Source organism: Juglans microcarpa x Juglans regia, chromosome 1D (assembly GCF_004785595.1).
Source record: "Juglans microcarpa x Juglans regia isolate MS1-56 chromosome 1D, Jm3101_v1.0, whole genome shotgun sequence".
Lineage (NCBI taxonomy): Eukaryota > Viridiplantae > Streptophyta > Magnoliopsida > Fagales > Juglandaceae > Juglans > Juglans microcarpa x Juglans regia.
The window spans coordinates 47273998-47297934 of record NC_054594.1 but is presented as its reverse complement, the minus strand read 5'-3'; the positions used below and the strand labels follow the sequence as shown (position 1 = coordinate 47297934).

Here is a 23937-nt window from a genome sequence, read left to right as displayed (position 1 = left end):
AAATAGAAACAGAAATGAAGTAAAGAAATCGATGGATAAGAGTAGAGTTTTGGATCGACAGAATGTTTAATCCGTGTAATACTTACGCCCATTCTCAACTATTGAAATAATCCATGAATTTATTAATATAAATCATTTAGATACTGTTAATAAACGAGTTAAATCATCTAATTGCATGTTAATTTTCTGGATCCAAAAAATTAATTATCAAATAATTAAATATTAATGTTTTTATCATAATTGAGAGGTAGACGGGGGAGGGATTTGGTTGCACAGCTTACCAACAAGGGAGTTGCTCAGTATGAAAGAAGAAAATTGAGCCTTTAGTCCCACATGGAGAAAAGTAAATAAGAACCAGCCAATCCTTCTGCTACATAGTGAAGCATTCAAACTCATCTCAAAGCCGTGGAGCCGTGCGGTGAGCACAAAGCGAACTATTCTTTCGCCTTTTACTAAAGAATACCGTGTGCTCGCCGTTTACAACGGCATACATCAATTTTTTAAGGGGATTTTCTCTGGATTTCCCCACCAATTCTAGTTCAGATTTCCTTCTTTTGTAACATAGTAATTCTTCTTTGTATTTAAGTAGCTGAAGGCTCATCATCATTGTCGATGTTGTGTTTTACGAGCCTGGGCAAAACTCTACACAGATAGTGCTCAGACTATCACCTATCACCTGCATGGTGGAGAAGGGGACTTCGGGATTCGTTGTACCTCGGATATTTAAATTAGTTTTAATGTAGGAAATGAAGATAAAGTAATTGTAAAGATGAGTGTAGAAGTTAACCTCCTTGTCGATTGCAAGAAGCGTTTATTTATACTTGCTGACCTGGTCTCCATGGTAGTGGATTGCTGCTCTATAGGAGATTGGGTGTTCATGTTGCCTACTCGCCGAGCTATAAGGCATTTAGGCTTGACGTGAGCGTTCCGAGCTCATGCTGCATTGAATGCTACATACTTTTATCTTCTGAGTTTCCCTCATCTCATTAATGCAGCGTGCCTTCTTTTATAAGTTTTATTTCCATGCATTGAATGTGATGAACTTTTAAGTGTCTTCTGTTTCATTAATGTATAGTGTAAATTGTCTCGAATTGTCCCAGATATTCCTGAGTTGCATTGAATGCGACATCCCTTCTTCCTTAAATATTTCTCATGTCTCCTAGTTGGACTCCTGACGTGTGCATGGCCCAGCCCGGGTCCAAGCCACGGATCCGACCCAATCCTTCCTAGCCCATTTAGCCTCACCCAGGCCTTCCATTTGGGTTTTGTCTTTGGGCCTTTCTCCTGATATGGCCCAAAGGAATTACTCCCTTCACAATCATGATCCAGTTTAATCTAGCCCAGACCACTTGCATTAGCCCATGTTGAGAGCCGAGATTGCAATACGCAGGTCTAATTGAGAAGATTTGATAAATTGCATCTCCTAAAGCTAGCGCAAAGACAAACTCACTGATCACTATGTCAATTCAAAAGATTACAAAGAACCTCCAGAATATATAGAATCTGCCTGAGAAAACCCGCAATATTAAACCCCGTTTGAAAAAAAACAAAAAAAAACAAGTCACGGAGAAGAAACTCCTATCTGAATGAGAGTAGGATTAGGATTGGATTTATTCAACTGAGGAGAAAATAGCGAGGAGAGCCAAAGAGTGCCCACACATCACACGTACATAAGTCACACATTTCTAAATTCTCCGCTGTGTGCAGTGAAAGAGAGTATAGGATGGTTTGACGCCAAAGAAGGAGAAGAGCATGAAATAGTAGAACAGCCGGGAAATGGGAGAAGTTAATGGAGTCAGTCGAAAAGGGAAAAAAAGTAAAAGAGTCCCACAGGGAAGAAGAATAAAAGCTCCTGAGAGTCGAGTTGCTATAAAACAAAGCACACGAAGCGTCATGTAATCACGGAGCCGTGCGGTGAGCACAGAGCGAACTATTCTTTCGCCTTTTACTAAAGAATACCGTGTGCTCGCCGCTGCTTTTAGCGGCATACGCCAATTTTTGAAGGGGCGTTCCTCCATGGATGCTCCTACCAATTCTAAGTTGAAGTTCATTGTCTAACTCATGCCCGCTTAAGCATTATTTTCTTTTTAATTTTCTGGCAACTGAAATTATATATTTACTTAATAATAACCTTAAAATATTAAAAAATAATTATATAAAAAAAAAAATGCAAAAAGCTTAGGTGTCATTACTCAGAATTCAAAGATACATGTGTAGTTTTTCTCCATGACCCAACTAATACAACGGGCAGGATCACCCATATTCCATAAACAAAGGAAGTGGGGAAGAAGTAGTTGGAAAAAACATGGGATGAAGCCTCCGCAAAAGGAGAAAAAAAATTGCAGAAAGTGCCTATAATAGGCGAGTATCACCCAGATAAAAAGGATCTGACATATGTAACTCCCTATTATTAACAAAGTATTAATTTAAGCATCGGCCTTTTATTTTTTTTGTTTTTTTCTTGTCGGACGTCTCCGGCAAACTTTGATGCTGTTTGTGGGTAGTTGCCGATACCAGCACCGGAGGTTTTTGACATTGGAAAACTGCTCCACTAATATTAATGCTTTTTATAGAGAAAAATATCACAATCTTGGAGGTTCACCAGTCGGATGTGGGTAGGATTCTCCAATTTAGGTCCTCTTTGCTAGCATTAGGTATGTCGGCGAAGTAATATATCGCCGAAGCTATCTTTGTGAAGACTTGAACCAGGAAAAACACCATTCCCATGCTCTTTCATATACTGTTCATTTCTCATGTTGGAGACATGGAGTCAACTGCACATGGAAGCGTGCTGTATGTCTCGCTAAATTATCCATAAAGTTTCCAATAAAACGATGTCAGGAAAAACCCTGTTTTTCCCAAAAAGTCAGAGAGCACGCTTGGTAAAACTGAGGAATTATTAAAGTAGTAAGTAGATTCTCGGTAGCCGCGGGGATTGGATGGTTGTGTGATGGACGTGGGACCAGTTTTCCGGTCGACGTTGAATGCTGGAAAAACAAAAGTGTTTATTTTTTTTGGTTCTCTTCCCACAGCGCATTCTCTCCTTCTCTGCACTTTCCTTTTCTTCTTTTTTGTCCCGTTTTTTGGTCATCTCCTCTCAATACAATAACTCATTGATATTTTTCCTCTCGACATCTCTCTGCATGAACGCCTAGATTTTCCACTTTCTCTCCCAGGTCAACAATGGCATCCCTGATCGAAGAAGGTACTCTCTCTCCCCTTTTCTTCAGCTATCACGCTGGACCGATTATTTTTACTTTTGCATATGAGACTTGCTCGATTTGAATCTTCCTATCAATGGTTACCACTTGTGATCTCAGAACGAATTCCACAATGACTAGTTAGTTCATAAATTAAGTAAATTCAACACAATAAAACTTAATATTTGTGGAAACTAAGTTCTTTATTTTCTCGAATACAAAACAAACGGAGCTAGAGAAATTAGTAAGGTATTTTTGGTTTGTCATCTATGAGTGATTAACTTTGATTTAATTGAATAGGAGGCGAGAGGGACTTGGAGAAGAGACTGATGACCTTATCACCAAGTCAAAACCCTCTCGGCGAGCCGTCACCATCGCCATCTCCTTCTTCCACGGCTGCGGCTGCGGCTCCGGCGTTAGTCCTGTCCAATTCCGGAAAGCGGATTGATCAGGCGGGGAAGAAAAAGTACGTGAAGCAGGTGACGGGGCGGCACAACGACACTGAGCTGCACTTGGCGGCGCAGCGTGGTGATCTGGCGGCCATGAAGCAGATACTCGATGATATCAATTCGCAGATGATGGGAACTCTGAGCGGCGCAGATTTTGATGCTGAGGTTGCAGAGGTGCGGGCTGCAATTGTGAATGAGGTCAACGAGTTGGGAGAGACGGCTCTGTATACAGCGTCCGAGAAGGGCTACCTTGATATTGTGAAGGAATTGTTGAAATATTCGAGTCAAGATACTGTCACAAAGAAAAACAGATCTGGGTTTGATCCGTTGCATGTAGCTGCAAGTCAAGGGCACCACGGTAATGGATCAGTAGCGTTATATTATTGTCTTCGTTTTGTGCTTTAAGAATTTGAGTATGGCCATTTTAGTTTGAATATGATAGAGATTGTAAGAGGATGAAAATTAAGTTCATGTAGGTTTTGGATTGCTAAAGATGTAGAACAGTAGATGCTTAGGTAATTTCTATTGTTCCTTTCAACATATCATTACACAGAATGCTAAATAGGACAACAAAATTATGCAGGGTATTGACAGTTGAGCTCTGTTAGATTTTTTAGAAAAAAACAAAAGAAATGAAAAGCTCTGTTAGATGTCTACAGAGTTCTTTACCCGAAAAATGGTGTTTCTTTGCAGTCGCCATTCTTTAGATACATGTATCTGGACAGATGATAGCAAAATTGAGAATCTATAAATCACATATTTCAAATAAATCCAACTTTATGTGATAGAAATATCCTAGTTGACACGTCACCACACAAGTTAACAGTCACTGAAGTTGTCATCTATGGCTTTTGGTTCTGGATTTGCAATCTATATTCAATTTGAGAAGAGATTATCATTTATCAATAAGGAATGCTGAGTTAAAGGGGCCTTTTCAGTTCCTTCTGGCCCCTAAACTACTGGTTTCCAAATTTTAATTCTATTGCTTTTGTCCCTGATCACTTTTTCAAACTTCAAGATGAAAGTTCCCATCTAATCTGCTTGGATTCATAAAATATATGAGCACTGCAATAATGATTGAATGATATACTGATTGCCCATGAAAGATATACGCTACCAGTTGGTAAGTTTCTGCTTTCTATACAAAGATAGTACACTCATGGTGGTTCTTCTGTTCCAGCTGTTGTTCAGGTGCTTCTAGATCATGACCCTGGGCTCAGCAAAACAATCGGCCCATCAAATGCAACGCCTCTTATATCTGCAGCTACAAGAGGCCATACGGAAGTAGTCGATCAACTGCTGTCAAAGGATTGTAGCTTATTGGATCTGTCTAGATCCAATGGGAAAAATGCATTGCATTTGGCTGCCCGACAGGGCCATGTTGACATTGTAAAAGCATTGCTGATCAAAGATCCACAGCTGGCACGAAGGACTGACAAAAAAGGGCAGACTGCATTGCATATGGCCGTAAAAGGCCAGAGTTGTGACGTGGTGAAATTGCTACTTGAGGCTGATGCTGCTATTGTTATGCTTCCAGATAAATTTGGTAATACGGCATTACATGTAGGCACGAGGAAAAAGCGAGTAGAGGTATTATATTTTGGTGTTTCCTGCACTTCGCTGTTTAAATCTGTATCCTATAGAAGGGTAATAGTTGGACCTTTTAAATTATAGATGATGGCTTTATTCATATTGATATAGCATACCAGCCTAAAAATAAAGTTTTACGGTTCCTTTTTTTTTTTTTTTTTGGCGGAGGGAGGAGGGTTGTGCTTCCTTACGCAGAACTTTCTTCATCTGCCTCATTGAACACATCAAATTGGCTTACTGAGTCTTTCACCTTTTTTGTTTCCAATCATGCTACTCTCTGTTTCTCTCTCTCCGGTACTAATTTTTCAGTAGCATGCTTGCTCTCTGCTTCCTTTGAGTGTGTTCATTATCCAAATGCCTGTCACTTGATCCCTGAATGCGTCTAGCTAGGCTCTTCTTTTTCTGACTTTGCAGTTTACTCGTCTTAGTGATGAATATCTGCTTCTTATTTGACAGCCAGTGTAAATGAAGTACACATCTTGCAATGTCATCATTTCTTTCATTGTTCATCTCAAACATTGGTTGTATTCTGAAAGATGACAACTAGCACTGACCGTGGGAAGACTAGCATCTTTAGTTGCTTCTATATCCATCTCATGCTTATCTTTCTCCAAATTTGGATTCATTATTATGCATTCTTAATGTTTTCCTCATAATAACACTGATTGGCTATACATTAGACTAAAATTACGTCTTACTTCTGTATGCTTCTTACAAAGTTCAAGCATACCCAGATTTCGCAGGAAAAGATGGTCCTAGAATTGACATTCTGTTTTCTTCTTGCAGATAGTGAAGGAGTTGTTATCTCTTCGTGATACCAATGTTAATGCACTGACCAGAGACCACAAAACGGCTCTTGACATAGCAGAAGGGCTTCCCCTTTCTGAAGAATCCTCAGATATAAAGGACTACCTTTCTCAATGTGGTGCTCTCAGAGCTAATGAACTGAACCAACCAAGGGATGAGTTGAGGAACACTGTGACTCAAATTAAGAAAGATGTTCATATCCAGCTTGAACAAACTAGGAAAACTAACAAAAATGTTCATAATATTTCTAAAGAGCTCCGGAAACTTCACCGAGAAGGGATCAACAATGCCACCAACTCAGTGACTGTGGTGGCTGTGCTATTTGCTACAGTTGCCTTTGCAGCTATTTTTACTGTGCCTGGTGGGGATGCTGATTCTGGGATGGCTGTGGTGGTCAAGAGTGCATCTTTCAAAATTTTCTTCATCTTTAATGCCATTGCCCTTTTTACATCATTGGCTGTTGTAGTTGTTCAAATTACATTGGTTAGAGGAGAGACAAAAGCAGAAAAACGAGTGGTGGAGGTAATTAACAAGCTCATGTGGTTGGCTTCTGTGTGCACTTCGGTGGCTTTTATGGCATCCTCTTATATAGTGGTTGGCAAGAGGCACAAATGGGCTGCGATTTTGGTCACAGCCGTGGGGGGAGTAATAATGGCGGGAGTTCTCGGCACCATGACTTATTACGTGGTGAGGTCCAAGAGGAGTCGTTCAATGAGGAAGAGGGAGAAGCATTCGAGAAGGAGTTTATCCAACTCGTGGCATCACTCTGACTTCTCAAACTCAGAAGTCGATAGGATTTATGCTCTCTGATGTGGGCAACTTGCAATCTTTGGAAGCTTGTAGGATTGTAGTATGAAAAATGCATTACTATTCGAGTACAAACTTGCTTGGGAATGCATTTTAAAATAGCATTCAACTTCTATAAGAATCATTACTTCTCAAAGTTATATTTCTTTGCACCTCTGTCTTGGACTTTATTTTTTGGTCCAAAACTCCAACTCGGTAACTATAGTAAACCAATGCCTGAGGCCCTGAACCCCCATATCAACTGTCAAGAGTGCCTGCCAGAAGGTAAGAGGTAGACACATTGAAAGACGAGAAGATCAATGTTTTTGGGCTTTGGGTTTTGGGTAGTTTCGTAGTTTGGTTTTTTGGGCTGGGGTTGCGATTTGTGAAGATTGTGATTCTGTTTTGCAGGCCATCTAGGTCTTTCCTAAGGAATTCCTCAAAGTATAAGAAAATACTTTATGGTATGAAAGTGTATAAAACTCATCTCATTATTATAATTTTTTTAAATTTTTATATAAAATATAATAAATAATTTATTTTTTTAAAATTATAAAATAATAATAATATTAAAAAATAATATTATAATAATATTTTATTCTACTATTTACAAATTATCTCAACTTATCTTCAAATCTAAATCAGGCCTACTACTCCTGCCTTAATAGTGCGATAATCATTCATGAGATGCAATGTCTGATTATAATACTACTAACAGTTATTTTCTTTCGGCCGTATTTTAGCAGGCTGCTAGGAATTAGCTAAGTCCATTTTTGCTTATATTAAATAGGAAAACTAGCTCTGTAGCGAGGGATTCAGATAACTAATGCTTGCAATTTTAGTTCTCTCTCTCTCTCTCTCTCTCTCTCACTCTCAGACCTTTTTTTTTTTCTCTCTAATTTCCTGCATTTTCTTTCATCTTCTTGACATTTCCGTCTAAGCAATAAATAAACGGCATGGTAAACTCCATGTGATTGGTGACACATCACCAATATAATAAATATCGATTAAAACCTTTTTTTTTTTTATATATATATCGGTTAAAAGTAAAACCCATGTAATAAAACTTTAGTAGCTATATCATTACTATGGGATGCAGATGCTTAGGATAGTTATACCATAAGCTTTTGGGTTAAATTTTTTTGGGGTTATTTTAAAAAATCAAGTAACAAAGGACATGCGGAGGTGATTAGGTATGCCAGTAGGTATGTGAGGCCTGCCTTTTCCTTCCTTCTTCTCGCAGATAGTGCTCAACAACATCAAGTTGGCCTTTATGTTGCTTTCCTTAGGCCTTAAAATCTTAACCCTGTCAAAATTCTGGCTGACATGTTTACTTAGTTTAAGGTTCAGTACACCCCACTAGGTAAATGGAAAGAAAGGGAAAAGAGCCATCCATGTCTTGAAAAGCTGTTTGTCTGCACCTGAAGATTTCCTCTTACATTATTTTTGTTTACTGTCTTTCCTTTGCTTAGATTCGTTGGCGTTGCTATTTAGGTAAATGATCCTAACACTCTGACAACATTTGAGCAGTTTTATAAAACTTTTCAAATGAATATTTTCTATGTTATCATGAATCATCCACAGCATATTTAATGAAGGCAGGGAGGGGTCTCTTAGTTGCTTTTGAGAGGTGGACACTGGACAGATGGGCATCTAGGATTAGAGTCATGATTGTTTGGGTCAATTGATAATTGGTTAGAACATCATGATGATACTCATCTTTGAAAGATGCCAGCTAATGGAAGAGATGGTTGGTGATATTTACCAGTAAGCAACGTAAACCTTTTTCTTTCTGCCTACCATTTGAAAGCAACGGTGAAATGAGGAAGAGTCCTTGACAATTATGTTGAGAAATCTTGAATTCTCTCAGGACTGCTTTTATAGCACCATGGATTTTTACCTAGGATTTTTGTTCTGTTGTTCTTTTCCAATATTTCACTTAATAATGACAGTAAACGAGTCAGTTGTGGAAAATGATTGTTTGCTTTACCGTACTTAAAGAATTTGAAAAGATACTAATTTCTTTCTACCCATAAAAATTAAAAAAAAAATTTATTTATCCTCTCAACTTCTCTCGTGATTTCGTCATTTTATGATATTAAATAATAAATTAATAAATAAAATATAATAAATGATTTAAAATCTGATCCACTTCCTAATAAGATATTAGCCAGGTGATCAATAAAGCCTACACTTGAGATAGCTCCCATGTCAGAAGAAACAAGGATATAAAATCCTGCTATTAGTGCAGTACACCTGAAACATAAAGTGATGCACTGTCGCCTGTCTGCTCCTTTGGATATCAAAACTATTTTAATACGTATTACTTCATTTTATCATTATAATTTTTATAAATTTTTATATAAAATATAATAAATAATTTAAAATTTTTAAATATTAAAATAATAATAATATTAAAAAAAATTTTAACAAAATTTTATTTAATTTTTAATTTTTATTTAAAATTATCTCATCTTACCTCACTATCTAAACTCTACTTAAAATCATTTAGGAGGAGCAAGTATCGCAAGGATGCTTGATTTGTTATAATTTGTTTTAAAAAATCTTATTCATCATCGTTGTATACCATACATCACATTTTTTTTCTCTTGCTAAATATGTGGTGTATAGATGACGAGTAAAAGAATTCAATTAATTGAAATAAATGATGATACTCAAAGCTCATTTGTTTTGTATATCCCAAGGATGAATATGAAAAGTCTCGGTGATGATAATGTCTTAAAAGATTGCAAAAATGTTACCTAGGTGAAACCATTTCAAAAATCAACGAGTGAAACACTTTGTGCGCAATAGAAGATTTTGTTTCTATGAAATCTCCAAAGTGGCTTATGAATAGACCTATCCGTTATGATTTCATGTCTTTTAAAATGATGACTAATGCTAAAGGACACATGTGAAATCAAGAATTATCATTGCAGCAACAAATATAATCAACTTAGATTGTTAAATTCCATCCAGGGTTTTAATCTACATGAGGAGACTCTGTTCATCTTTTATTCGTCTTAACTAAGTTTGAGAAAAAGAACTTCTATCGTGTATTTTCACAAACTTCCACATGATGCTCTGCTCTGAATATTCTAAAACGCCATACACAGTTCTAGCCTTGAACCAATTCATGGGTATTACCAAAATTATGAAAGGGAGAAGAGGAAAAACAGAAAAGAACACATGATCATAAAAACTAAACATCCTACTTTGCCTTTTCTCTCTCTCTCTCTCTCTCTCTCTCTCTCTCTCAACCTCTGCAAAGGTCTGGCCCTTCTTGATCTTCACGAACTGCAATCCTGGAAGTTGACAATGAGTAAAACCCAACTTCACTTGCAGTCTTTCTGGAGTGGAAGAGCTGCTGAGACTGTTTGCAATGAGCAATTGCTCCTTGAATTGATACCTCGATATCTGAACTTGCGCTGCCGCGTCTCTTGAGAAATTGCAACTCATGGAATCCCTTTGAATCGTTTGAGTTTGAAGATGAAGAAGAGCTGGATGAGGATGAGGGGGGTGAATACTTCTTTGCTGAATGGCGTTTGATAATCACCGAGAATGATCTCCTATGGTGGCCAAAGCCATTCTCGGTAGTCTTGTCTTCGTCAATGCTCTTCATGATACTCGTTGACGTTGAGCATTTGTCCTTCTGAATTTGCCCAAACGGGATTTTCTTAGACTCTTTCATGTACGTATTCATACATTCCTTGGCTTTTGAAACCGATCCTTCATCTGCATTCTTTGTAGCCGCTGTACAGGACTCATGTGAGCAACCAGATTTACTGAACAAAGACTTGAGGTAAGCTCTGGAAGCCTTCAACTTTAAACCAAGTGAAGACTGCTTGAGCTTTTTGGTCCAAGACTTTCTTTGGGTTTCGCTATAAAAGCCACTGAGTTCAGTTGAATACTCGGAGATATACTCATCTAGGTTCAGCTCTCTACTAACCCGGCAAGATTCCGAGGGAGAGATGTTGCAAGATTCAAATGGGGTGCTAGAAGTCGGTGTTGGGGCGGTAGTGGTTAATGGGGTGCTATAGAATTCTTCAAATATATCTTTTCTTGTATCATAAGCAGGGCTGGAGTTTTGCAGGAGTTTTTCTACCATTTGCAAACGTGGGGGGAGGTGAAGAGGAAGAAGCTTTCCCTTATAGAAAAGCTCGTCAGCTGGGGAAGTTGTAGGCTCTCTTTCTTGAGAGCTGGAAGACATTTGGAACTCGAACTCTCTGGTGTGCGGAGGGGAGCCTACAGAATGACAAAGGAAGTTGGAGTATGAACTGACTTCCATGTCGATGTAGTCATCATCTGCATGATCACATGATTGGAGGTTTACGGCCATTACAACTCTGTATTTTTAAGAGGGACCTCTCTCTCTGTCTATCTCTCTCTCTCTCTCTATGAATCACCTTATGGGGGAGCTGAGCAATGTGAGGGGGGGATGAGGGGTAGTCCACCCTTTAAAAGCGTGGATGAGTGGGGAGAGAAATGAACTGTAGGAAATTGTCAGGATTTTTTTATAAATCTTTCAATGCTTCCAAATATAAAATGCAAACACATTATGGGGTTTTTCTAAAGTTTAAGCACTGACCCATCTCTAAACATTTCTTTTCTTGTGACTCATTACTTTTCTTCATCTAGACTTATAATTAATAAATGGTAGGAGTCCCGTCTCTTTCTAGCTCAAGTTTTATTTGAAGGAGTGAAATCAGAACTAGTAGGGTATGGTTTTTGACAGTGAATTTTGCAGTATTATACTCTCTCTCTCTCTCTCTCTCTCTCATGAATCGGGTCTCTTTGAAAGCACATATATAGTTGGCATCATCAGGACTTGATTATTTGTTGGGGCCATATGCAAATATTCAACACCCTCAACTGCAAAAAGAGGTAACTTCACGGTCAGAAGACCACGCCCGTGAGCAAAGAATCAGGCCCCATTGATATGATACGTTTATCAACTATTCAGAAAAATGGAACTGATCATTGAAGGATTCACTTAGCACTGTGGTACTTGGATTGGCATGCTTAGCTACATTTATTGTTTAGATGGAAGTAAATTGAATCTAGTGCTATTTTGCTCCTCCATAATTTATTCTCATGAACTTATTTTTCTGATTTGATGATTTTATCAAGGTATATAATCATTTGGGCATAAGTGGATTAAATCTTACATAGGATAGCATTCACGAAGGCTTGATAGATATGGCATAAATATATCTGAAACTACAGGCTTAAGCTTTTGAGTTGAAATGATGTTCCAATATGCGATATCAACCTGAAGGATTCAAATGAGATTGCAGACTACATGCCTTGTACCTAAAGGATTTCCCAAATATTTTGTTTTCATTTTTTTTTTAGATTGTAGCTTTTTAAAGGTCATTTCATGCTCTTCAACTATACTTGACTTTCCCTTTTCAATAGAGCAAATCCATTACTGGTGCCATTTAGCTTTCCTTATATGGGTTGAGATTAAGCTCCTCAAAAAGAATTTTGATTAGATGACTGCACCCAATGGGCAGATTTCATTTTCCCTCTGTTTTGGATCTTTTTTCCTCCTCTTCCCTTTCTGTTTGTAACTTTATATTGTAGCTATTTGGTAATATTTTTTTGTGCTTACTTTTGAGCATCTCTCTGTTTCAATCCCACGTTCATAATTCATCGAAAAGGTAGAGATAGAAGGAAGCAGCGCAGGAAATATTTGAGATGGGTAATGGGGTGCATTGTGTGAGGCAAGAGATAAAAGCCTCCACAGAATTATATATTGGAGTGTGGTTTAAGAATTCAAAGTCTAAGAGAATATACCTGATTCAAATTTAATTAGTGAGATAAACAATCATAGATCAAGAAGGTGTAACTGAAAATTAATATATCTTTCTGGCTTTTATGTAGAAGTCCCCAAGCCCCCTTATCAGCCACATTCAAATTTCCAGCAGCTTGTAGCTTAAAGCATGGCTTTCTGCACTATCAACATATAGTATTTGTTTCATCTCTATCTCCGTGCACCATAACTCTTTAAATATGGCTTGAAAAAAGTCCTCCATTCAATTGAAAAACAATTTGTAACAAAAGAAATCACTTTACACTTCACCAGCTTTTATCACTTTACTGGATTCCTGGGTTGTTTTTACTTTTTGTAACTCTATTTTTTTTTTTTTTTTTACCTATCAGAAAATTTCTTCACAATTATGTTCTTCATAAATGCATCTGCTCGAGCAACTTTCTCGGTCTCTATACTGCATCTTCCCAATTAGTTTTTCTTTTGTTCATCTTCTTAGATTTTCATAGTTTCAATCACAGTTTTAAATTTCGTACCGTACCGGCCGGTACGGCCGAAATTTTTCGTTTCGGCCGTCCGGCCGGTACAGGTACTATACCTGTTCCGTACCGGCCAAAATACCGGCCGTACCGGCCGGTACCGGTCATACCGGCCTAAATTTCGGCCTGTACCGGCCTATATTTCGGCCGGTACCGGCCGATATTTCGGCCTGTGTTTTTTTTTTTTTTTTTCGTTTTTTCAAACTACAAACTTATTTTTTAACCCTCAATTCAGACTAGACTATTTATAATTTATATATATATGTATTTGTATATAATTTATTTATATATAGACTATTATTTTAGAATATAATTTATATATATATTTATATATATAATTTATTTATAGATCGACTATCCCGAAATGTTATCCCGAAACGCTACTCCGAAACGGTACCGGTACCGAAATATTTCGTTCCAGTGCCTTGACCGGTACGGTGTCCGGTACGGTATTCAAAACATTGGTTTCAATGCTATATTTTTTCTGATCTTGCTCAAAGCTGACACAAACACAATCATAGCAGAGAGAGAGAGAGAGAGAGATTTGTTTCCCTAAGAAAGGACCAGCAAATGATCCGACAATACATGGTGGAGAGAAGGGAAATTCTGGATGGAATGCCTGCGTAGCTCGAGACTTTTTTTTTTTTTCCTTGCTTCTTTTAACACACTCCTCACATTTTAGTATCCTCTTCTTATATAGGTATATATTTATATTTTCAACCACCAACAATGCTATATGGAACATTCCATTCTCAAGATCGAGACAGTTCGTTATAGCTGTATTGTTCCTATAGAAAACACAGCAAATGTAATCATTTCACTGAAGAAGTCTTGTACATTCTTTTCAGTTGTGCTCAACGGCATCGTGGTGTCTATGGTTTATGTGCAAGCTGTTTGCCCTATGCTGTATCCATGCAACATGTTGACCAGTGCGGTGTTCAGTTGGCAATAATATTTAACGGTTACATCGAGTTCAGAGGTAAGAAAAATGAACCATTCAATTAAAAAAGAATGATTGAAATTCTTAGAAATCCCACTAAAAAATCTAGATCTTCCTGTTTCAAAAGTAACTTTTACATTGCAACAGATGGATCAATCGGATGTTGGATGAGCATTTCTGCAGGGATAATTACAGAGAAAAGTACAAACAAAGGACAGCCATACATGTATCCATCAGAAAGACCCACCACCCAGGAAAGCTGGATGATAGAGCAAGCCAGTAGAGCCTCTCTGGATCAAATATAAGGGCTCCATTGCCGGGTATCCAACCAGCAACAAGGAAAGAAGAAAATAGCAACAGCATATAAACAGTTCCAAGCAATGTCTTTTAGTAGTCAATTTGTAAACTGCCTTTTGAAGGGATTATGGGTAAGGGGTCCCAGCCCACTAGCTTATGTACCCTTGTGCTGAAAGCATGGAAGGCCCTGTACAATCATGATGCTCTTCAAGGATAAAACAAATCCCAACTTCTATATCCGGAAACCTTTTCGATAAATCAACATTAACAAAGACCTTAAAAGTTTAAACCCCACATTTTGCATCTTGTTTCCTTCATTTCTAAGTGAGAAAACACGACATGCCCACTTCAACACTAGATGGTCACTTCCCCACCTTGTACAAGAGACAATTGTGGCCACATCCTCCCTCAAAAGTAGGTAGCCTTGGGAACGGAGTAAGATATTGCAAATAGTCATGCTAGGCTACCGCCAGCAATGACCACTAGGCCCCTAGCACAAATTTTTATTTTTTTTATTTCTCATATTTTTTAACATATTTAAATATTTTAAAAAATATATATCAGTATACTAAAAGTTACTTTCTTAATTATTAAGTAAAAAAAAAATTAAATACATAAAAAGTTAAAATGAGAGAATAAACTCAGATGACATACTAGTATTTTCCATTACAGAATAATAATAATAAGATATGTATTTTTTGATTAACTATTACCCGATCCACTTCCATTAATCTTGCACTTAATATTGCAAGCAGAAATCATCCTTAAATGTAGGTTTTACAGGCCATACAAGTTTCCTTCATTTGTTTTAATTCATTCCTTCGTCAAAATACAAGTTTGAGAATTTACAGAAGAATGAAAAAAAGAAAAATGGAACTCCATAAACACAGAGGAGATGTATTAGAGTGGGCTTTGATGGATTATATTGGGTTTTATTCCCAACACCTATTAAACATAGATCTTACCAAATTATCCATCAGAGCCGATTAAGCAATAGCTTTATCCCGAAACAGAAATAAAAATAGCATAATTTTCATAGAGGTTGCTACACCATTTTCTAACAAGAAACATAATTTTAAAAAAATGGTTTTTAGCCATTTAAATTATCTTTGTACTGTATAGAACCCAAGCTGTACATACACTGGAGAGGATATTCCATCTCATATCCCTGGATCGAGATGCTAAACAATAAAAAAGGAAAACAACAAAACAGTACAAGAAACATAGTTGCAGGGTAGAGTTCAACACTAAGCTATCAGGTGCTCCATGAAAAAATATTATACTTGTTAACGTCATTTTTCGCATACTTTTAGATCAAGTTCTGACAATTCAGATATTTAGAAACGGGCCTACAAATAGATAAGAAATAAAGCAACTAAGATGGGGCAGCCTTGGGGTTGGAGAGTCTCCGATGTTAAAATTAGTAAATATTCTTGAAAGTTTGTAAATGAACGAAAGAGTGTAGAGATCAAAGAGAGTTTCTTGTACCTGGAACTTGCTATTTATATCATAAGTTTGAGGAGGTGCAAGATCGTGCTTGTCTCTACGAAGTTCATCCCCCTCTTACTAATCCTTCTGTCAGAGCCCTTTAATGCTGTGTGGTTCTGCGACGTCACCATCAATGTGGTGTGTAGCTCTGTAGTAGAGCCATTAATGCGGTGTGGTTTCTAGACCTTGCTTTCATCCCTTGTGAGCCGTTAATGTTCTCGTGCCAGTGAATCAAGGGTCTTCCGTATTTCTCGTTGTGTTCCACACAAATTCTCAGGTTCAAAATGCAGTCGAGCAATGTCAGGTCAATTGGTCCTGTCAATCATTTGTCTCTATTTCCTGATTGACACCTTGCCCTGAGTATGGTCATGTTGACCTCTGGGCCGAGTATTGGGCCGAGGCCCAGTAGACCTTGTGAAGTGGAGAAAACACCCTTACAATACTGATGAGGGTATCGACATTCAGTAATTCTATAGACTCGGCCAAAATTCAGTTCTAGCACTCAGCTGCATGTCTAGAGTTTGGTCATCCGGCTTCAAAATTCATTGTTTGAATTCTTTTAACAGCAAAAGCACGACAAAAGTAAGGAAAAAAAATATCTCATATATAAGAGAAGGAAAATTATTTACACAACATTTTTTTCAACACTTTATACAACTATATTTTAAATGAGAGGTATTTTTGTAAAACATCTTATGAAAGTAACATAATTTTACAAAATATCCTCATTTTAGAATATTGTTGTGCAATGTATTGTATATATATCATTACTCATAAGAAAATGCCTAACAGGATACAAAAGATATTTAGCACGTTTATTCACATGTAAAACGACAAACACAAACTATTTGCACGATTATATTTTAAAGTTGGAATATTTTTTAAAAGATCAATGTTAGATACAGTCATGGATTGTGTAAGTATCGCGTACCAATATTTTGAATTCCATACCATACCAGTCGCAATGATCGAAATATTTCATTTTTGTGGTGTAGCCGGTACAAAGAAGAGTATAGTTTCGTACTGGTTAGAATTTTAGCCGTTTCAACCCGTACAACCATACCAACAGATATTTTGGCCTGTAGCAACCTATATTTCGGTCGGCCTTTACTTTTTTCTTCTTTTTTTTTTTTTTTTTTCATTTCTTCAAATTGCAAACTCAATTTTTTACCCCCTAATTTAGACCAGACTATTTATAATTTATATATAATTTATTCATATATAAACTTATTTTGGAATATAATTTTTATATATATTTATATATATGATTTATTCATATATAGACTATTCTAAAACAGTATCGGTACCGAAATATCTCGTTTCAATGTCTTGACTAAAACGATCACTAGTAAGGTTTCAAAATATTGTCGCGTACCCCTTTTGAAAAAGAGTAGGATCCACCATTAAAAAAATTAATTTTTTAATGTGAGTTTCATATTTATTTACTTTTTTTAAAAGGAATGCGTGACGCTTGCGCACTCCATGACTGTAAATATTATTTATTTTTTTTTAAATAATGATATTTTTATTATTAAATTATAAAAATACTTTTATTTTAAAACATAATTATGTAAAGAATTATAAAAAATAATTGTATGTCCATCCAAAAAATACTTTCTAACAAAACCCATAATGTACACTTGGGCTTGAAGGTTCATCAAGACAAAAATAAGCCATGCTAAGGAAAACCCGAGGTTTTTCAAGATCTAGACAAAAAATGGGCCATGTTAAGGATAGGCCATTACTTAAGTAAAATAGTAAACCCACCACAAACAAACTGACAACAAAATTATTTAGCCCATTGGGTTCTCGAGACACGTAGATTAAGCACCAAAGACCGTCGTTTAAGCTATCCTAAAAGTCAAGCCTATATATATATATATATATGCTCCAAGAAGTCCCGATCACTCGAGGAAAATATATTCTTGGGGACACTCTACTTTGTAATTAGCTTCATATACTACTATCCAACAATGCCATTTAAATCGCCGAAAATTAATAAAAACTTCACGAAAAAGTAGTTATCCTACTTGTAAATTAAACGACACACACAACACCTAAATTCCCTCCCGTCTATGGCAAAAGAGGTTGGAAATTATTCAATAATCAAATAAATTACAGGATTGGGTACCTTCTAGAGGCTGTTGTGTGAGTTTATTTTTTTATTTCTTTTTAAAGAGACTACGCACCGCCCTAATATTATTATATATACAAATCATTTTGTAGGATCCAATATATATATATATATATTTTTTTTTCTATAAGCTTGAAGGACTAAGACCGAAAGGTTAATGGAGGATGACCATTGACATCAACCAGAAATTGGGTATCATGTCTTACGGTCTCTGTTCACGTGGCCTTCCAATCAACGCACGCGAACCCAACTACCTCTTCAACTTCTACCTTCCCTTAATTGCCACTGTTGATCCACGTCACAATTACAAACCAAACAAGTGACCACTCTATAAAGCCTGGGCGTGCCGCACCCAGAATTATCAGACACCTCCTCGCATAGTTACCGCTAATATCCTCGTCAAAATGGTTCCAGCACCGTCCCTGCCTGTAGTTCATGTCGATAACGTGGCGTTCCAGCCCACGACAAAGGTTCCGGGCTCCGACAAGACCCTGTTCCTGGGCGGCGCAGGTTCGTACGCGCTGCGCACCTGCAGTTTGTTTTCATTATAAGCTAGTCTTTCTTTCTCTCTGATTCCCGGTGCTCGCTAATGTGTGCAGGGGAGAGGGGATTGGAGATCCAAGGGAACTTCGTGAAGTTCACGGCCATTGGCGTGTACTTAGAGGATACCGCCGTGCCTTCGCTCGCCATTAAGTGGAGCGGAAAGAGTGCGGATGAGTTGTCGGAATCCGTCGAGTTCTTCAGGGACATCGTTACAGGTAACAGATCACTCGCTGCTTTCATTCCCGCGGGATCTTCGCTATTTTGTCCAGGGTTGTTAATGTTACTTACATTTTCTAAATGCAAAAGCTTAGTTTATTTTATTTTTAAATTTTCTTAAAATTATAATAATATCTTTATTTTATATTTTTTCTATTTAATAAAAATTCGATATATTTTTTCTATCTAATGAACAGCTTCCAAATGCCGTATTCAAATGGAAATTGGAAATAGAATCTCTCTTCTTATATGGGCATTAGTAGTAAATATGCGCCAGTTTGTCATTAATTTCACCGTTGACTGCCGACTGCTTACTGAAGTAGGCATATTTACGAACTAGCTATTTACTAAAATGCCCGTAAGTGGCATAGCTATTTACTTGTCAGGTAAATACACATCGCCATTGATAACTCTCACTTAACAAACTAGCTTCGTCATAATATCCAACACATCGGTGACTGCTTAACTTACGCGGGCATTATTTAGTAGGTTAAAGAGCTGACTGCTTACCAAAATCAGCTTAGTAAATTAGATAAAATGAAAATTTTATGAATAGTAATAATACAATTTGTGAATAATAGTAAAATAATTTGAGTTGAGATTTTTATTGGATTTAGGAAAAGAAGAGAAAAAAATTAAATAAAAATATTATAAAGTTAAAATACTATTAAAATATAATTTTTATTTTTAGATCTTGAGGAAGTTAAATTATTTATCTGTGTTTTACATAAAAGTTTAAAAAAATTGTAATGATTAGATAAAAAAAATATGAAAGAAAAATTGAAATATATATATATATATATTTTTTAGTAATGTTTAGATGTTGAAATAAGACCAACTACTTATCCAAACGGGGCTTGTTTGACATTTTGATCCTTTTAAATTTTTTCACAATTTTTACCCAACTTAGCAGACGAATGTGCTTGTTACGAGAGTACAACATCAATGGGCTCACTAAGTGAATGACACGATTCAATTGCGGGTTTTGTTATCCACGAAACTAATGTGTAGGGTGAATCTTACTCGTAGGTATGTCTCACTAATCAGTACCGTGGTTCACGCATGCATGAAATACACAAATCGTGTGTTTACTAAATGATAGATGTCCTGACTGGCATGTGTGAGTTCCAATGAATTTTATGTTAAGCAGGCGGTATATGCATGCGAGTTAACCCGGAAAGTTGTTTCCATTGTATTAATCCTCTGTCATGTATGAGTTTTTTTCAAAGAAAACTGGGGATCGAGATCAGGCCTCGCTGGGATGTTAGGTCATTTGAAGTGGCCTTTAAATACGTGGGTTCATTCTGTCTACATGATATGTGGAAGTCGGAACACGAATTCAAGGTTTATTCATTGACGATTCAATGGTTGTAAACATATCTAACGTATCTTTCTAGTCTGATCAAGTGAAGCTCAAATTATGGTACTGTAACTCCAGGGATGTCAATTACTGGCTTTGAGATAATCTGAGAGAAATACTATTGTAATTTCCAGAGTTTTGTACTGATCAGGACATTTTTACCATTCACATGTAGGCCCCTTTGAGAAGTTCATGCGGGTGACAATGATCTTGCCATTAACAGGTCACCAGTACTCAGAGAAGGTCTCGGAGAATTGTGTTGCCTATTGGAAATCTGTCGGAATTTACACTGATGCAGAAGCCAAAGCCATTGAAGACTTCCTTAAGGTCTTCAAGGATGAGAAATTCCCACCTGGCTCCTCTATACTTTTCACACAATCCCCCAATGGCTCATTAACGGTCAGTAAATCACAACCAGGAAGTTTTAATTTTTAGCTTTCATTTTGGTTCTTTCTGCGGGGAGTTCTTGTTAACTTTATTTCACAAGACACTTAGAAATCTCAGATGGTTTTGGCCGATTGCCGGCGGTGGTAACTAGATGTTAATCATTCTATTTTAAGCATTTCTGAAATTTAAAATTCTTCTTATTTTTTTTCCCATTTTTGTGGAGTGTAGATTAGCTTCTCCAAAGATGAGTCCATTCCCGAATCTGGGAATGCAGTGATAAAAAATAAGCTACTTTCAGAGGCAGTACTGGAGTCGATTATTGGCAAGCATGGTGTTTCTCCGGCCGCAAAGAAGAGTTTGGCTACAAGAGTATCAGAGTTGTTGAAAGAGAGCAATGATAAAGAAGCCGAAAATCATAAATTGAAGGCTGAAAATCAGAAACTGGAGACCGAAAATCAGAAACTGAAGGCTGAAAATCAGAAACTGGAGACCGAAAATAAGATATTGAAGGCTGAAAACTCAGAGATTGAAGGCCAAAAATAAGAAAATTGGAGACCGAAAAGGTCACTGAAGAACACGAATCAATGTGTTAGGAACCTGATGCGAAACGCACCGCTTGGAAAATTAGTAAGGAGGCCAGAAGCTACCAGTCGTTTGGGGACATTTTACCATTAATCACTAGTCGTTTTATGCTTATTTCCTTCGGTTAAAATGTTGTATTTTACTTTCCACGTGTTGCATTATCATTAGAGGAGTTTATTATGACTGCATTCCTTTTATGTACGTCCAAAGTGGAGAAGAAAAAATCTAATCCTAAGCGACTTTGTATACTAATATGCACACTCCTTCAATATGATTGGTTAAAAAGTAAATTTTATTAAAAATAGTACTAATTTAAATTTAAAATATGAAGATAATAATTTTTCTTATGTAGATTAATATACAAACTTATTTGTATATAGTAAAATTCCATCTGAAATTTTGTAGAAACTTGAGAACTCTGTACGGAGGTTGGAACCCTCGAAGATTCCCGTAGCAATACACTTGTGGTTTTTCTCTTCTACATTTCATCAAACAGATAGTGTGCACTCTGTTCTTCTTCTTGCAACAACCATCTTCATACATTCCTTCATCTTCCTTTATTACAACAACATTCACAAACAGGTTCATAACACAATGGAGTTGGAGAGAAGGATGTTAAGGTTTATTTACTGTAGAAACGAAAGCTGTGAAAGAGTGGAGATGATGATTCATTAGTATTAATCTTGCGCATTTGTACTTTTTATCAGTATCAATAACCCGAGTGTTTTGTACGTGAATTGGAAGTCTGGTGAGCATTCTGAATTCAAGATCCCAATACATACCATACATAATCTTAGTGAAATAAGCTTTATATCACATTTTTTAAGCTTTATATGGTGTGTGGCCTGGACTACACACTATACATGAATTCAAGTGCCCATCATCGACTTTCGGCTTTGGGAACAATTTAACCAGTTCACCTTAACATCACCTCGGTCGTTGATTTTTTTTTTTTTTTCGTTCTTTTTTTTTCAACAATGGCTTAGATTAAAATGAAAAAAAAAAAGTGTGGAAAATCCCAAAGAATATATAGCTAGAAGATCGGATTATGTTGATTCTAAAATAATCTTTATTTTTTAAAAATATTTTTCACTTTCAACTCAAGTGTTTTGTCTAGATTTCTATTAAAAAATACATTTTTCTTTACATAAATCTTAAAGAACACTTCTCCGAATTTTTTTTTTACGAGAAATACTTTTGTACTCAAAGAAAACGTACAAAAAGGTATAATTAAAACCCCACACGTGATAGCTAACAAAAGAAAGAAATGAAAGGCAAGATTTAAAGATACAGAAAAGTGAAGAAAATAAATGTAAAAAAATAAAAAGAAACGTAATGATAGAAAAGCAAGGAAAGGTAGAAACAGCAGACTTGCAAGGGGTAAAATATCTGAGTCCAAGACCAGCCCAGGCCACCACTAGGAGACAAGTAGGAAGCAGGGAGGTATGTCAAGGGGGGTGTCGGAGACAAATGGCGTGTCATGAGAAAATAGAAAAAGGAGACGTCAAACATGCAAAGTAGACATCCCTTAATAGTGTGCATGCAGAAATAAAATAAGATAAAGAATGAAGCTCTCAGCCGGTCGGGTGAGTTCACCATTTTTACACCAGCCAATAAGGATCTACCACGTAAGTATTGCAGCAATCACAAATTTATACCCGCATACAGTAGATTACATTTTTATATTTGATTTCCGATATCTTTTCCCTCTCGCTCTCTCTCTCTCCAATCCCTCTTCTCTTTCATGTTTTCCCTTTCACGGTTTCATTTTCTTTGCAAACACAAGTTCAAATCTTTTCAGAATAACCATAGCCAACCCGACATTACAATTTTAATTAATATCTATCAAGTTCCATGTACAAGATTTGGTCTACGAATTACAAGTTACAAGAACATTAACCACATTTTGGTTGCCAAGAAAGAACGAGAAACGACGAAACTATTTTTGCATGATGAGTAGCACACTCCAGTATTACCAAAAACGAAAAGTAAATACTGAAGAAAACTAAAATTTTAATCCCAAAAATTTATTCGAAAACCAAAAGAATAACATGCGGTAATCAAAGGGAGAGAAATCACCTCCAAGGGTACAGTGGATTCGGGGCCTTGAACTCGAAGAGAAAGCAAACGTTGAGCTTTTAGTGGATTTTAGAGAGAGAGAGAGAGAGAGAGAGGGGCTTGCAGGCAACGGGAATGGGGTAGGGAGAGAGAATAGATCCAAAAGTGTAATCTAGTGAATGTGGGTGTAAAGTATAGTTTGCTAAGTCTCTTACGTGACAAATCCTTAATGGCTGGTGTAAAAATGATGAACTCACCCGACCGGTTGTGAGCTTTTTCTTAAGATAAAATGGATGTCTAGATGACTTAAATGAGGTTTCTTCTTTGACTTCTTTAACTTTTGGAGGGAGAGCTCTAGAGAGAACATCTTTTTCAACAAATAGATCTATAGTTCTTATTATATAGTAAGAAATTAGAAGTTATCAGAGACTGTAAACAAATATATTATAGTTGATTTTTCCTCTTCAAACACCCATGGATGTAGATAACATGCCAAACGATACAAATTTGTGTGTTCATTTCTCTTTATTTTCTCTATACTTGTTTTCCATTCATCGCTATGGATGAATGCAACACCACCGTATCCGCACCAGACTACTGTCAGGGGCTCCAAACAACACCAATTGAGGCCGAAATCCTCCCAATGGGCTGAGAAAGACTCTTCCTCCCATTCTGGATTGTTATACGATTTTTCATGCATCAACAAGACTCATTGCCTCCAACCCTGCACTTATCTCCAGCAAACTACTGTCTATGAATAATTTATTTGTCTCATTTTAGGTTTTAAA

The 23937-nt window shown here is 36.8% G+C and overlaps 3 protein-coding genes and 2 non-coding genes across 5 annotated transcripts; 4 read left to right on the top strand and 1 right to left on the bottom strand.

Annotated features, from left to right (window-relative positions):
- The first annotated feature begins 409 nt into the window (after positions 1–409).
- On the top strand, positions 410–525 carry LOC121243674. The gene has a single exon (XR_005936225.1). It is a non-coding gene; the product is annotated as a U5 spliceosomal RNA (small nuclear RNA).
- A 1380-nt stretch (positions 526–1905) lies between these two features.
- Positions 1906–2025, top strand: LOC121243685. Its single transcript, XR_005936227.1, has one exon. It is a non-coding gene; the product is annotated as a U5 spliceosomal RNA (small nuclear RNA).
- A 295-nt stretch (positions 2026–2320) lies between these two features.
- Positions 2321–6993, top strand: LOC121266563 (ankyrin repeat-containing protein ITN1-like). The gene is made up of 4 exons (XM_041170434.1): positions 2321–3205; positions 3501–4007; positions 4830–5239; positions 6026–6993. The coding sequence occupies exons 1-4, from the start codon at positions 3184–3186 to the stop codon at positions 6854–6856; spliced, it is 1770 nt and encodes a 589-aa protein (XP_041026368.1). The 5' UTR covers positions 2321–3183; the 3' UTR covers positions 6857–6993.
- A 2820-nt stretch (positions 6994–9813) lies between these two features.
- Positions 9814–11274, bottom strand: LOC121250752 (probable membrane-associated kinase regulator 4). The gene has a single exon (XM_041149961.1). The coding sequence runs from the start codon at positions 11169–11171 to the stop codon at positions 10089–10091; it is 1083 nt and encodes a 360-aa protein (XP_041005895.1). The 5' UTR covers positions 11172–11274; the 3' UTR covers positions 9814–10088.
- Positions 11275–18273: 6999 nt separating this feature from the next.
- On the top strand, positions 18274–21271 carry LOC121237241 (chalcone--flavonone isomerase). Its single transcript, XM_041133881.1, has 5 exons — positions 18274–18513; positions 18603–18761; positions 20298–20521; positions 20738–21132; positions 21180–21271. Exons 1-4 carry the CDS (start codon positions 18408–18410, stop codon positions 21050–21052), a joined length of 804 nt encoding a protein of 267 aa, XP_040989815.1. The 5' UTR covers positions 18274–18407; the 3' UTR covers positions 21053–21132; positions 21180–21271.
- The last annotated feature ends 2666 nt before the right edge of the window (positions 21272–23937 follow it).

Excerpts from the sequence above, each read along its gene's own strand:
- LOC121266563 (XM_041170434.1), top strand. The coding sequence starts at position 3,184 with ATGGCATCCCTGATCGAAGAAG. Across the intron at positions 3,206-3,500 it reads GGCATCCCTGATCGAAGAAG|GAGGCGAGAGGGACTTGGAG; the intron begins GTACTCTCTCTC and ends TTAATTGAATAG. Across the intron at positions 5,240-6,025 it reads CGAGGAAAAAGCGAGTAGAG|ATAGTGAAGGAGTTGTTATC; the intron begins GTATTATATTTT and ends TTCTTCTTGCAG.
- LOC121250752 (XM_041149961.1), bottom strand. The coding sequence starts at position 11,171 with ATGGCCGTAAACCTCCAATCATGTGATCATGCAGATGATGACTACATC.
- LOC121237241 (XM_041133881.1), top strand. The coding sequence starts at position 18,408 with ATGGTTCCAGCACCGTCCCTGCCTGTAGTTCATGTCGATAACGTGGCG. Across the intron at positions 18,514-18,602 it reads CCTGTTCCTGGGCGGCGCAG|GGGAGAGGGGATTGGAGATC; the intron begins GTTCGTACGCGC and ends TAATGTGTGCAG. Across the intron at positions 20,522-20,737 it reads CCCCCAATGGCTCATTAACG|ATTAGCTTCTCCAAAGATGA; the intron begins GTCAGTAAATCA and ends TGTGGAGTGTAG.